Raw genomic sequence first — 15,648 nt, 5'->3', positions numbered from 1 at the left:
ACAGTTACACACACATAAACACAAATACACACACATTTACACACAGTTACACACACTTATACACACACAAAAACACTCAGACACATACACACCAATATATACAAATGTACACACACACATATGCATACACACATATATAGCCATACATATACAATCACACAGTGTGTTATTTGAGTGTGTTATTTGCTTTTAAAGTGTGTGTGTGTAAGTGTGTGTAGACTTTGAGTTTTTAGTTTGGGGACTTATGCCTGTCAGTTCTCTGTCTAAGCACAAGGTGGCAGCATGAGCTCACAAATGGACTCCTCACACCCCCAGCCTATTTATTTACTCGATGTCATGTGATGCTGATACTATAACGATGTGATTTTGAGCCCTGGACATTCTGGTTAATCAGAGGTCACTTACTCACACCAAGGGGCAACTTTTAAGTTAATCCACCTACCAGCGCATTTTCCTCCAGAGAACCCAGGGCTGAACTAGAGAACTAGAGATCCATTCATGAACTTTTGGCCCTCTGACAAACCAAACTGTTTCTCAGGAGCTCATGGATCTGGTCCACATACCTGATTTGGTACAGTTTTTACACTGGATGCCCTTTCTGATGCAACCCACCTTATTTTGGGGGCATGGGACCAGCACCAGGACCAAACTGACAGGTGCACCTCAAAACAACTAGGTTTTTTTCGGTCAGCCCCCATTTGACGTTAACCAATCACATCCACTCAGACGTCCAACCAGCCGATACTGCAGCTGAGATTCGAACCCTGGATCCCCAGATCACCAGCAGTAGTGGGTTAGTGTACTTTACTGCTGCACCACCCATAATCCAAGACTGATTATTCTTCATTCTAAAGTTGAACACACAGAAGGTAGACAGATCACATGTTCTTTACTGGGATTAGCATTTACAGAGACCACGCCCCTTTTATTGGGATTAACTAATACAGAGGCCACACCTTCTTTACATAAACCACGCCTGCTGCATAGAGACCACGCCCCTTTTATTGGGATTAACTAATACAGAGGCCACACCTTCTTTACATAAGACATGCCTTCTTTAATGTCAGTAGCATTTACAGAGGCCACGCCTCTCATATTGGCATTAACTAATACGGAGGCCACAACTTTTTTACATAAGACACGCCTTCTGCATAGAGGCCACGCCTCCTTTATTGGGATTAATAATACAGAGGCTACACCTACTTTACGTACAACACACCTTCTGCATTGAGGCCACGCCTCTTTTATTGGGATTAATAATACAGCGGCAACACCTTCTTTACATAAGACACGCCTTCTGTATAGAGACCACGCCTCTTTTATTGGAATTGACAAATACATAAGACACACCTTCTGTATAGAGGCCACGCCTCTTTTATTGGGATTAACTAATACATAGGCCACGCCTTCTTTACATAAACCACGCCTTCTTTAAACAGGCCAGGTCTCTTACAGTAGGGACAGAGGTTGTACCTCCTTTACTTGGACTAACAAGAACATAGGCCACGCCCCCTTCTTAAGGACTGACAGGTACGAATGCCACGCCCCTTTTCTCGCACTGACAGGTATGTAGGTGACGCTCCTCGGACTGAGCGTGTGCGCGCTTCAGGTTCACGCACTGCAGTGACCGCGCCTCCCTCTCTCTCTGTCTCTCTCTCTCTCTCTCTCTCTCTCTCTCTCTCTTTCTCTCTCTCTTATTCCTGCTTACTGCTGCTCCTCGTGACCGGATCGTTCCACACACACGCTGATCACACACACACACACACTCCTGATCACACTCACACACACACCTGATCACACTCACACACGCACCTGATCACACACACACTGCAGATCTGCGTGTCAGCAGGACACACTGCAGCAGGTAAGTACACTCCGTTTAAACCCTGTATCGTGTGTGTGTGTGATCAGAAGTGTGTATTATTTATACGTGTTATGTTGTTGCCTTTGCTGATGTTAATCCTCTTAAATTTTTACATAATTTCATTCCTATAATCTCTTGTCAGATCCACGTGGTTGCCAGATTGTGCGGATGAATGAATAATTGAATATTTGTTGAGGTTTTAACAACTAGTTACATTGTGCCCCCGTGCCCCCTAAATATTACATAATAATAAATATAGCTGCACACACAGGATTTAATTCGTCCATATAAATATGAAAACATATGGATGTATGATTACATTAAATGTGTACATATGCCAGTATTGGGATTTTAATGTTTCTGCAACTGTTCTTGTTCTGTGACTGAATTATTTAGTTAAAATATGATTAAACCTGCTGGAGTCTCTGCTCTCTTCACCTCGCTCCTCACGGCTGATCTTAAAAACCATCAACAAGCTTCTGGATCATTAAACGTTAACCTGGCAACATTGGTAGAATTTAACCAAATGTGTCGGTTTTCGGGCACAGACTGGACTGGTTTCTAGACCAGTTTTGTGATTTATTTGGGGTAATTCCTGCTGGAACACATGAATGTGTTTAAGATTTAAAAGTTTTGAGATCCTACTTTACAGTAGGTACAGCATTGTTGGGTGGGAAAACCTCATCTTTTCTCTTCTAAATGAACTTCAGTTCGTCGTGGCTTTGTATTTGTTCGACCTGACAGCAAAACTCTCATCCAGGCCGTTGTTTTCTTTCAGTCCATCTTTTGGGTGCAAAAGTTCATGCGTGCCTGTTGTAATTTAAAGCTGGACTGACTGTGAGCAGTGACACACCTGTGTTCCATCATCTTCTCATTTAAGGCAGACAAAGCGCTTTAAGAGCTTTAAGGTGGTTTTTGGTTTACATTTGATCACTTGAACAAACGTCCTCTTAGCACAGGGTATAGTAGTATTGTGTTATTTCTAGACCTGGGTGAAGAGACCACTGTTCCATTTATTTAGGAGCAGTCGAATTAGCCAGATAAAGGTAATTAGCATCTAATCTCATTATTGGATACAACGACTTCCACCCAGCAGGTTTTGTGCTGAAACTGCCTCCACTGTTGCACACCTCGACCGTGGCCAAGGAGGGTCGTACCTAATACACACCCCCTTCGACACGTGTGTAGTTGCCAACCGCTTCTTTTCACCTGCACGAGGCGGGTTCACACAGGGATCAGTATCATGTACTGAGAGTCACGCACTGCTCTCCATTATTCACCGTCACTGTGCAGTACCAAGACCAGCCAGCAGAGGCCGCAATCGCAGCAGTGATAAAGAATCTCGCCCAACACACAGTAGCCGATCATTTCAGCCAGACCATGATAACAATATTTGATCATATTATATAATAATAATAATACATTCTGATAATAAATATTTTATTGTTTATTACTCTCAGTTTTCCAGTTACAGTTTATAAGGAAGCAAATCCTGAACAGTGATCAGTTTTTTCACGTGTGTCTGTGATTTAAAATTGTGTGTGTGGTATGTGAGTGAGATAACAAAAAAGGCTGCTACTACTGTGTTCCAAACTCCAGCATTTGCACTGATCCTGAATCAGTGATTAGAGCAGAACATTTATTTATTAAAAGCCATGCCAGGCACTTGGCTGGCACTGCAGTTTATGTCCCGCCAACCCTTTGTAGCGATTCCTACTGTCTGGTCGAGACAGGGCCAGCTACAGCCTAGTGGTTAAGGTACTGGACCAGTGATCAGAGGGTCGCTGGTTCAAACCCCACCACTGCCAGGTTGCTGCTGTTGGGCCCCTGAGCAAGGCCCTTAACCCTCAATTGCTCAGACTGTATACTGTAACTGTAATGTAAGTCGCTTTGGATAGAGGCGTCTGCTAAATGCTGAAAATGTAAATGAGACAGACTGTTGTGTGTCCACATACTTTTGACTTTGGTGTGTCTGGAACACCGTGACCTTACTGTCATTTTACTGTGTTTGAGGTGTGTGTGTGTGTGTGTGTGTGTGGTGTGTGTGTGTGTGTGTGTGTGTGTGTGTGTGTGTGTGTGTGTGTGTGGAGGTCTGTGGGGGATTCCTTCTGCTATTGTGTGCTTTAGCTTGGACAGGAAGTGCAGCTTGGCTCACTGGTCTGTTTCCTGTCTGTCGGGTGACCTGTATTGATGCTATGTCAATGGCTGGCACCCACAGGAACACACACACACACACACACACACACACACACACTCACACACTGATGCTGGTTTTTAAATCTTGAATTAAAGATTTCCGTGGCGCTTGTGTGATGCAGTGATAAAATACACTAGCACGCTACCGCTGGGATCAAGCGCTGGTGGGCTTTTCAAAACTTTTGGACACAGCAACAGGGTCATTTTACTTATTTAAGATATTGGTTACCATGACAACCTTTCGTGTTTCCGCTTAACAGCAGTGGACGGCAATGTTGTACCACAAGATAAAATGGTTTCACCACTGAGGACATGAGTTTGCATGTTCTCCCCATGTCTCTGGGGGTTTCCTCTGGGATTTCCGGTTTCCTCCCACAGTACAAAGAAATGCAGTGAGGCTAAAAAACTGATTTAAGTGTGTGTGTGTGTGTGTGTGTGTGTGTGTTTGCCCTGTGAAGGACTGGTGCCCTGTCCGGGGTGCTTCCAACTGGTCAGTTGTACCCACTGCGACCCTGGTTAGGATAAAGCGGTGGTAAAACAGACAATGAATGACTGATGTAGAAGGGCAGTGGTAGCTGAGCGGTAAAGGTACTTGACTAGTCTTTCGAAGGTTGCCAGTTCAAGTCCCATCACCAACCTTTGTGAAAAGAGTGGAGGCTGTTATAGCCACACGGTGGTGAGAGGAATCCACGTTAACGGTTTTGGAACAAGATCTTCGACAAGCTCATGCTAAGGCGTGCACATACTTTTGGCAACATGGCGAACTGTATATGGACCAGAAGCAACAAGTGATGAGACGCCCACCAGCCAATCAGAGACAGTGGAGAGAAGCAGTGGAACCTTCATCAGTCCCTCATGACGCCTGGACTTTCACCTTCGGTCAGGATTACCGAATAACTTCTGAGTCGCTGGACGCTGGACGGATCTGAAGCTGCTGAGTCGGCTGAAACAAGTACAGACCTGGCAAAAAAAGCGACTAGTATACATTGCAACCAATTGAGGTTTAAGGGCCATAATGTATTTAAGCTACCACTGAGACTGAGACTGTATACATTGCAAGCAATCGAGATTTAAAAAGCCTTGCTCAAGGGCCCAGCGGCCTCCTAGAAGTAAACCCTCGCAGTCATGTTCCAAAAACCCATGCACCACGCCCCTGGGTTCAGCAGGCGTCCAATCAAGTGCCGTTTTTAGCACGTAAACAAAGAATGTGCTCAGAGTTTCCAGTCCTGCCACGAGAGCGACTGGCTGCTCGTCAACATCAGGAAACTCCACCCAGGTGTAACTGGTCAGACTGGTCCGTCCCGTATCTGTGGGTGCTGTTCACACACTGGAACATCTCATTCCTCGAGTGATGGAGTGAATCCAGCGGGAGCCCATTTAAATAGGGCTAGTTTGTCTGCACCTAATAGACCGAGCTCCTAAATGTTGGCCAGAGCAGCTGTACTGACCGGAAGAGCTGGTGTTGCTTCTAAATGTACTGACCGGTAGAGCTGGTGTTGCTCCTAAATGTACTGACCGGAAGAGCTGGTGTTGCTCCTAAATGTTGGCTAGAGCAGCTGTACTGACAGGAAGAGCTGGTGTTGCTTCTAAATGTACTGACCGGAAGAGCTGGTGTTGCTTCTAAATGTACTGACCGGAAGAGCTGGTGTTGCTTCTAAATGTACTGACCGGAAGAGCTGGTGTTGCTTCTAAATGTACTGACCGGAAGAGCTGGTGTTGCTTCTAAATGTACTGACCGGAAGAGCTGTTGTTGCTTCTAAATGTACTGACCGGAAGAGCTGTTGTTGCTCCTAAATGTACTGACAGGAAGAGCTGGTGTTGCTCCTAAATGTACTGACCGGAAGAGCTGGTGTTGCTCCTAAATGTACTGACCGGAAGAGCTGGTGTTGCTTCTAAATGTACTGACCGGAAGAGCTGGTGTTGCTTCTAAATGTACTGACCGGAAGAGCTGGTGTTGCTTCTAAATGTACTGACCGGAAGAGCTGGTGTTGCTTCTAAATGTACTGACCGGAAGAGCTGGTGTTGCTCCTAAATGTACTGACCGGAAGAGCTGGTGTTGCTTCTAAATGTACTGACCGGAAGAGCTGGTGTTGCTTCTAAATGTACTGACCGGAAGAGCTGGTGTTGCTTCTAAATGTACTGACCGGAAGAGCTGTTGTTGCTCCTAAATGTACTGACCGGAAGAGCTGGTGTTGCTTCTAAATGTTGACCAGAGCAGCTGTACTGATTACAGATGAACGCAAACACACATTAATGTATTTAGGCATAAACAAGGACGAGGCCTTTGTCTCACTTCGGAGCAGCATCTGTTTAACATCTGGCCTTGTGGTTGTTTGTCTTGGCCTGTATGAGGAGGCACACACACACACGCACACACACACGCACACACACACACACACACACACACACTGATCATCATTGCTATTGTCTAAGTGACATCCGTTAATAGAGAATGCAGGTCAGCCTGAACTGATGACGTCTAACCACCGCTTAATTACACACACACACTCATATATATATATATGGAGGTTTTAAATACCGTGTCCACTCACTGTCCACTCTGTTAGACACTCCTACCTAGTTGGTCCACCTTGTAGATGTAAAGTCAGAGACGATCACTCATCTATTGCTGCTGTTTGAGTCGCTCATCTTTTGACCTTCATCAGTGGTCATAGGACGCTGCCCACGGGGCGCTCTCGGCTGGATGTTTTTGGTTGGTGGACTATTGTCAGTCCAGCATTAACAGTAAGGTGTTGCTGCAGTGTCAGTGTCACAGCAGTGCTGAGAACGATCCACCACCTAAATAATACCTGCTCTGTGGTGGTCCTGTGGGGGTCCTGACCATTGAAGAACAAGGTGAAAGTGGGTTAAAAAAAGCATGTAAAGAAACAGATGGACTACAGTCAGTAATTGTAGAACTACAAAGTGCTTCTATATGGTAAGTGGAGCTGATAAAATGAACCGTGAGTGTAGAAACAAGGAGGTGGTCATAATGTTATGCCTGACTGGTGTATATCAAGTGTTTATATTAAAGACTTTTCTAGGCTGTTTGCACCGCTGAGACTCGAACCAGCGTTTCCACAGTTGTGGACTAGTGTGTTAAATCACTGCGCCACCCAAACGCCACGTACAACTTCTCTCACCAGTTAGCCAGCGCATGTTGTTTAGTGAAATTAGCTTGTTTAGTTTGTACTGGAGCTGATGTGATTTAACTCTGCTTTGTGGTTCTGTTCTCTGCTTCCTGATCAGACAGGAAATCCTCCAGCTTACAGGATCAGGGTCAACCGGAGATTCAACTACATCAGCTGCAGTAGCAGCAATAGCAACACTAGCTTCTGCAGTGGCAGCATTAGCAGCAATAGCAGCTACATTAGCAGCAATAGCGTCTACATTAGCAGCAATAGCGGCTGCAGTAGCAATACCAGCTACATTAGCAGCAATAGCAGTGGCAATAGTAACAACAATAGTGGCAGCAATAGCATCAGTAGCAGCAATAGCAGCAGCATTAACAGTAATAGCAGTAGCATCAGTAGCTGCATTAGAAGCAATATCAGCTGCAGTACTGACAATAACAGCACTAGCAGCTCATTGGCAATAGCAGCAGCATTAACAACAACAGCAGTAGCAATAGCAGCATCAGTAGCATCAGCAACTGCATTAGCAGAAATAGCAGCAGCTGCAGTAGGAGCAATAGCAGTGGCAATAGCAACAACAATAGTGGCAGCAATAGCAGCAACAGCTGCATTAGCAGCAATAGCAGCTGCAGTGGTGACAATAACAGCACTAGCAGCTCAGTAGCAATAGCAGCTGCATTAACAGCAATAGCAGCAGTAGCATCAGCAACTGCATTTGCAGAAATAGCAGCTGCATTGGCTGCATTAGAAGTAGCAGTAACAGCTGCAGTAGCATTGGCAGCATTAGCAGCAATAAGAGCTGTTGTAGCAGCAATAGCAGCTGTAGTAGCTCTGGCAGCATTAGCAGCAATAGCAGCTGCAGTGGTGACAGCAGCATTAACAACAACAACAGCAGTAGCAATAGCAGCACTAGCAGCATCAGTAGCATAAGCAACTGCATTAGCAAAAACAGCAGGAGCTGCAGTAGCAGCAATAGCAACAACAATAGTGGCAGCAATAGCATCAGTAGCAGCAATAGCAGTAGCAGTTATAGCAGCAACAGTTGCAGTAGCATTAGCAGCGATAGCAGCTGCATTAACAGTAATAGCAGTAGCATCAGCACTAGCAGCAACAGCCACTGCGAAAGCAGCTGCAGTAGCAACGGCAGCATTAGCATCCGTAGCATCAGCAACTGCATTTGCAGAAATAGCAGCATCTGCAGTAGCAGCAATAGCAGCTGCACTGCAGCACAAGCAACAGCAATAACCGCTGCAGTAGCATTAGTAGCAGAGGCAATAGCATCAGTAGTGGCAGCAGTAGAAACAGCCGCTGCATTAGCAGCAATAACAGCTACATTAGTAGCAATAGCAGATACTTTAGCAGCAATAGCGCCTACATTAGCAGCAGCAGCAGCAGTTCTGGAAGTTGTGCTCATTTCTGGCCAGATGAAACAGAATCAGAAAGCTGGATCACTGTTAACACGCCCTGACAATCACTTAATGTTATTATTTATGTTTCTCTTCTTCTTCGCAGTAAACAGAGGTGTCGGGACGAGGTGATATGAGCTTCCTGTGTGCACGGAGATCATGAGGAGGGGAGGAAAAGGCCGGAGAGAAAGGTAAACAGGATGACAGGATCAGTCCTGTATTCAGGATTTACTCTGAAGAGACATGACAGGATGAAGAAAAGCCGAGTGTTGAGCAGTCATCCTCGATACGGGCTGAACAGTGACGGAAGAACACACACTCACGGGCTGAGCTGGCATCTCTGTGACGATTACATCTGAGGAAAGAAGCTGTAAAAGCTGGCGGTGAACAGCCCAAAAGCTTTTCTAAAAATCTGGCCTTGTTTAACATCAGAGGAGTAAAATTCATATTCAGAAGTAGGCTTATTGTTTGATTCAGTTCTTTCTAACATGATTTTAACATCCTTTCTCATGGGTAAAACCTACACTGAGTACTGATTCAAATCCTGTGTTTGAGGTTTTACTTACTCCTTATTTTACCATATCTGTGTAGATGCCTGACCTGTCGATAGCACAGCTGAGATCCAAACCCCAGAATTTACTGTTGCACCCCACGAGCACTCAGCTTTCATACAAATATAAACTATTTTTAATTGCTAGACACAATTGCTAGAAGACGTGTCCACATACTTTTAGCATCTGTGTCTGAAACCACATGCACGTGTTTAAATATGACGCAGTTTGATGCAGCTATGATGACGATTTCGTGACGCTGATTGGTTTTCGTGAGCATCTTTTACCTTTCAGTTACATCAGCGTTTTCACACCCGTGCAGAACTGGTTTAACTGAACAGGAAATCTGGTTCTCCCAGCAGGACTCTTGGTCTGGTGATTTCTGCATCACATTTGTGACTCCACCATGCACAGGAATGGAAGTGATTCCTCCTCAGGTAAGAAACTTATTATTATTATTATTGTTATTATTATTGTATAATTATCATTTTTACTGTTGTTATTATTATGATTATTATTATTATTATTGTTGTTGTTATTATTTTGCTGTTGTTTTTCTTACCATCATCTTTTATTATTATAATTAATAATTATATTATTAATATTATTATTATTATTATTATTACTATTATTAATATTATTACTATTATTGTTATTATTATTATTAAAGTATTATTATTATTATTACTATTATTATCATTTTTATTATTACTATTATTATTATTATTGAAGTATTATTATTATTATTATTATTGAAGTATTATTATTACTATTAAAGTATTATTATTATTATTATTATTACTATTATTATTATTATTACTATTATTAATATTATTACTATTATTATTATTATTATTAAAGTAATATTATTATTATTACTATTATTATCATTTTTATTATTATTACTATTATTATTATTATTGAAGTATTATTATTATTATTATTATTATTGAAGTATTATTATTAGTATTAAAGTATTATTATTATTGTTATTACTATTATTATTATTACTATTATTATTATTATTATTATTAAAGTATTATTATTATTATTATTATTATTATTATTATTGGCTCCAAACAATACTTGTTAGTTCACACAGCATTCTATATTATATACAGTATTTATATTTTGGGCAGCACGGTGGCCAAGTGGGTAGCACTGTCGCCTCACAGCAAGAAGGTCCTGGGTTTGATCCCCAGGTGGGGCGGTCCGGGTTCTTTCTGTGTGGAGTTTGCATGTTCTCCCTGTGTCCGCATGGGTTTCCTCCAGGAGCTCCGGTTTCCTCCCACAGTCCAAAGACATGCAAGTGAGGTGAATTGGAGACACTGAATTGTTCATGACAGTGTTCAGTATAACCTTGTGAACTGATGAATCTTGTGTGATGAGTAACTACCGTTTCTGCCATGAATGTACCCAAAGTGTAAAACATGACGTTAAAAACATGACGTTGATTTCTGTTTCCATCGAAGGGCCGTTACAGTCTCACGTGAGTCAGAAACTTCAGGAAACTTCATCATCCAATCACTACACACCTAAACCATCAGCAGATCTACCTACACTCACTCAGGTACACACACACACACACACACACACATTTACTTGTAGATCTTTCGCTGGGGTTTAAGTGATTGTGTCTCTGAGAGAACTTCACCCTGTTTATGTCTGTAATGACTAAACATCACCTGTGATCGGATCATTCAGGATTCAGCTCAGTCAGATGTAAACGAGTCATGAATCTGTTTCGTTGCCCCTCGGCCTCTCTCAGGTCCCTGTATCAGTGGAAATCACACCAGTGATGGACGTGGATGAGTCGGATTATCTGGATGATCCGTGGATGATCACTGCTGAACAGTTAGATTACTACACTCATCAGTTCCTCTCTCTACAACCGGACCTCAACGGCCTCGTCCTGGGTAAGAGAGACAAGAGAGTCTCTACTCCATCACCTCCACCTGTATAATACCCACAATTAAAATACCCCATTTTTATTATATTGATTCTGAACAGCACAGACGTGCATTGATTGCTACTTAGCTTCAGTGCAGAAGGACCAAGCAAACATCTACATTTAGGTTAATAGGATAATTTTGTATATTTTCTGTACAGAGGTGCTCAAACTTGGTCATAAATGAATGACAAGAGACAGTATATGGTCAAAAATATGTGAACACCACCAGGACTGACATTTGGAATCTGTTATTGGCTGGCTGGTCGCCTATATGAGCAATTACGATCTCTGCTGGTTGGTCGGTGGTGCAGAAAAACGGCACATTTAGGTTTGTGTTTTGTAGAGGGTTCAACAAAACATTGAATAAAAAAAAAAAAAGGCCTACAAACCTTTCATAAGACTAAAAAAGTCCTGGATGGTTTGAGGAATTGATGTAGAATTGAGAATCTCAGTTCAGTTGAAGCTTGTTCTTGTTCTGTTATGAACGTACACAAGAGTCGATCGTTCGTCTGCAGTTTGTTGCAGCTTTTGTTCCTTAATAACAGATAAAAGTTTGTTTTTTGTTTTCCTATAAAGGTACAGCTGCAAAAAGCTTCTTCACCAAGTCCAGGCTGCCCATTCCTGAGCTCTCTCATATATGGTGAGTCCAACCAACCACACTTACATATAACAGCAAGGTCATTATTTATACTCGATTACTTGGTACACACACTTTGAGTAGCTCTAGTTGGCCTGACTGTGTCTTTGGACTTGTGGGGGAAACCGGAGCGCCCGGTGGAAACCCATGCAGACACAGGGAGAACATACAAATTCCACACAGAGAGGACCCTGGGTGATTGAACACAGACAGTTCCTGCTACCCACTGCGCCACCATGCCGCCCAGTCAGGAAATAACAAGTAATAAATAATAATAAGTTAAATTAATCAAATGGTAGCCCTATTTTTCCCAGACTGATTCGCTGAGGTCTGGACGTAGCTGCTTTTGATTTTAGTGATGAACGTTTGCAACCATTTCTCAGACATGTTTACGTTTGAGATGACGTCTGTTTTGCAGGGAGCTGAGTGATGTGGATCGAGACGGAGCCCTCACGTTCCCAGAATTCTGCACTGCCTTCCACTTGGTCGTGGCGCGGAAAAATGGCTACGCCCTTCCAGAATGTTTGCCTCGCACCTTACGCACGGCTTTTCTACCTCCACCGCAGGTAGTGTGTGTGTGTGTGTGTGTGTGTGTGTGTGTGTGTGTGTGTTTATACGTGATACGCTACATAACCAGAAGTATCCAGACACCTTACAGTGAGCTAGTTGGACACACCATTCCAAAACCACAGGCATTAATATGGTTTTGCAGGGTTGCCACAAGATTTTGGAGTGTGCCTATGGGGAGTTTATGCCTGTTTCACTTGTGAGGTCAGGCACCCACATTAAACAAGGAGACCTCGCTCACAATCAACGTTCCAGTTCATCCCAGTGCTTTTCAGCAGGGTAAAGGAAAGGGAAACGGCCTTCCCTAAGCTGTTGCCACATATTTAAAATGATTTTATTGACAGATATGAACGATACTAATACTTCTGTCCCTACAGTGTGTGTATACTGAGATGTGATTGTATTACAGGACACTCAGCCTCTCATCGTGTTTGAGGACACAGAGACTCTCAGAAACTCGGTACGTCTGTTTATATTATTAATCTGGTTTTGATTATTGGTCTGGTTTCATCAGACTGGTTTAATCAGACTGGTTTAATGATGCTGGTTTAATCAGACTGGTTTAATGATGCTGGTTTATACAGTCTGGTTTAATCACACTGGTTCATACAGACTGGTTTAATGATGCTGGTTTGAACAGTTTTTTTATTGGTTTTAGGCTCCTGTAGAAGAACTGGGTGTTAAGCAGCATGAATCCAGTGAAGAGAAACATGAAGCAGGTAGAGTCGCTCGTCTACAGTCCTACAGTCTGCTTGTCTGTCTGTCTGTCTGTCTGTCTGTGTGTCTGTCTATCTAATAATATCAGCGCTGTGTGATTGATCCGTGTACAGAGGAGTGATCAGAGCTCCATGTTGGATGCCTCATGGTTACGGCCGGACTCTCTCTGATCATCTGTATTGATTTGTGTTTCTGGTCTCTCAGCAGATTTCAGTCCCAGCAGAACTGCAGCTTCTGAAGATCAGTCATTACATCCAACAAGCACTTTAAAAACAGGTAACACGCCCGAAAAAACACGCTGGAAACATCTTCCATCACGTCTTAAGATCAATGTTGTGATAACACCCTGGGTAAAAACTAATATCACCATTTTTTAAGGACATCCTAGAGTGCAGACACTGTTCTCACACTTTTTAGGAGCTGTTCCATCGCCTTATTTCAAGGTTGGATGCTTCTATCCATTTTCTCAATTTTATCTCCCTTTATCTCCAAATCTAAGTCATTCCCAGTTCCTATCTGTGAATCCGCTTCCGCCTGCACAACCACCGATCTAATCAAGCAGTGTCGGATCACCACACGCCCTCTCTGACACGTATCTGCAGCCGCTGCTGGGTTCCCACATGGAAAGAGCCACGCTAAGCTCCATGTGACTCCACACCTTTCCCACTTGTGCAGGCGTCTGGACCCATCCCATAGATCGCATATCAACAGGTGGTTAAAAATGGTTTAAACACACTGTTTTAAACTGACTGGTTTAATCATACTGGTTTGAGCAGACTGATGTGAACTGACTGGTTTAAACAGACTGGTTCAAATACACTAGTTTTAGCAGACTGGTTTGAGCAGACCCACACGGAAAGAGCCACGCTAATCTCCATGTGAAGCCCGCCTTCCCCACTTGTGCCGGCGTCTGGACCAGTCCTGGAGAATTCATAGTAGAGCACGGCCAACTGTGTTTGTGTGGGTGCCCGGCCAGGTCGATAGCTCTGCTGAGATTCAAACTCGCGAGAGCAAACACTCCGTTAGATCGCTGCACCACCTGAGTGCCTGCTATTGCATAAGAACTGTATTAAGACTTTTAATGTGTGTGTGTGTGTGTGTGTGCGTGCGTGCGTGTGTGCGTGCGTGCGTGTTTCAGAGCCCTCAAATGAGCTGGATATTAATATGAAAACAAAAACTAGACCCAGGTAATTTATCAATCGTATACAAATTATTACACCTTGTGTCATATTACTGCACTACAAATGCTATTGTGTACACTGTGTAGCAGAAGGGTGCGATTTGGGACACAGCCATGACATTTGTGTGTGTGTGTGTGTGTGTGACAGGTCTTACTCCAGCACCTCTGTAGACGATGCCATGAAGAAATCAGAAGAGCCTCCGACTCCTCCGCCGCGTCCTCAGAAAACACACTCCCGCGCTTCATCGCTCGACCTGAACAAACTCCTGCAGCAGGGTGACTATCACACTAAACCAGGGGGCACCTGGGGGGAAAGGGGGCACTCGGGGGGTGCAGCAGTCCGAGGTGTGAGCCCACTACCAGTTTGAGTCTCAGGGGTGCCACTGTCCGTTCGAGGCACCTGCACGAATGGTGGAGAAATCCAGAGAGCGTAGTGTGTTCCTCCACCGCTGGCTGGTGTAAAGATCCTTCCTGCAGCCCAAAACAGAAATACATCATTTGCTCATACTTTATAAATAATTCAGCAGTCAATCCACCTTCTGCATATTTTTGGACAGAAAACCCACTTTGACCCCACTCACCTTCATATCCATATATACTGGTCCACGACATCACCAGTAACACCTGTAGCATCATTTAAAACCACAAACTCCACACGGAAAGAACCCGGACCGCTCCACCTGGGAATCGAACCCAGGACCTTCTAGCTGTGAGGCGCCAGTGCTACCAGTGTTGAAACAGAGTTTGGGTCTATAACCTTAACTATGGATGATTTCTATCATTAACTGTTCATATAGAAGGGCGACACCCTGGCACAGCTGGAAGAGTGGGTGTTGCACCAGTACCAGGGTCCTGAGGACTCAAGTTCAAACCTCTCTTCTGGTCAGAGTCTGTGAAATGTTTGGTTCATCCCACTGTTACACCCACCAAAACATTTCAGTAAGTAGATTGGCTAGACTTAATTGCCCCTGGATGTAAGTCTGGGCTCAGGACCCACCTGGACCCTTACGAAAGCCGTTTGGGTCAATAAAAGGTGTAGACGTGATGTCCAGGCTTTTATTCAGCGCTGCTAAGACGGAGCACTAATGAAATCATCTGTGTGTGTGTTTGGTTCTGGGTGTTCAGGTAGAAAGAGCGGCTGGCTTCCTCTTCCTACTCCTCCTCCTCCTCCTCCTGCCCTCCCACCACGAACACTCACCTCACAGGTAACATCAGCTCTCTCCTTCTTACATATAACTCATATATTACACCTGTTAGTGATTGTCGTGACTGAAGCACATGAATTCAGTAATTAAAAGGGGTGTCCCAATACTTTTGTCCCTGTAGTGTATTTTGTATTTGGTTTTTGGGACGCAGCAACTCTCCTCTGCTCCGTGTGCAGCTCTCAGTTTGTTTGTTTTTTCATTCTCACAGTTTTTCTCAGTGTTTGCAGGTCGGCTCTGGAC

General features: G+C 43.8%; 1 protein-coding gene across 4 annotated transcripts in view; it reads left to right on the top strand.

Moving 5' to 3' along the window:
• Nucleotides 1-8,323: 8,323 nt before the first annotated feature.
• Nucleotides 8,324-15,648, top strand: part of reps2 (RALBP1 associated Eps domain containing 2) — a 13,012-nt gene continuing 5,687 nt past the window's right edge. The window contains exons 1-12 of one of the 4 annotated variants that reach the window (XM_063015780.1): nt 8,324-8,791; nt 9,511-9,588; nt 10,624-10,721; nt 10,920-11,067; nt 11,679-11,742; nt 12,158-12,305; nt 12,716-12,766; nt 12,965-13,025; nt 13,228-13,299; nt 14,162-14,210; nt 14,352-14,479; nt 15,329-15,408. In XM_063015780.1, the coding sequence (XP_062871850.1) occupies nt 9,558-9,588; nt 10,624-10,721; nt 10,920-11,067; nt 11,679-11,742; nt 12,158-12,305; nt 12,716-12,766; nt 12,965-13,025; nt 13,228-13,299; nt 14,162-14,210; nt 14,352-14,479; nt 15,329-15,408 (930 nt within the window). In that variant the 5' untranslated portion in view covers nt 8,324-8,791; nt 9,511-9,557. The remainder of the gene's footprint in view (nt 8,792-9,510; nt 9,589-10,623; nt 10,722-10,919; nt 11,068-11,678; nt 11,743-12,157; nt 12,306-12,715; nt 12,767-12,964; nt 13,026-13,227; nt 13,300-14,161; nt 14,211-14,351; nt 14,480-15,328; nt 15,409-15,648) is intronic. The other 3 variants (XM_063015777.1, XM_063015776.1, XM_063015779.1) reach the window with 3 other exon arrangements.

Source organism: Trichomycterus rosablanca, chromosome 19, assembly GCF_030014385.1.
Source record: "Trichomycterus rosablanca isolate fTriRos1 chromosome 19, fTriRos1.hap1, whole genome shotgun sequence".
Lineage (NCBI taxonomy): Eukaryota > Metazoa > Chordata > Actinopteri > Siluriformes > Trichomycteridae > Trichomycterus > Trichomycterus rosablanca.
This window is presented reverse-complemented; position numbering and strand designations above follow the sequence as displayed.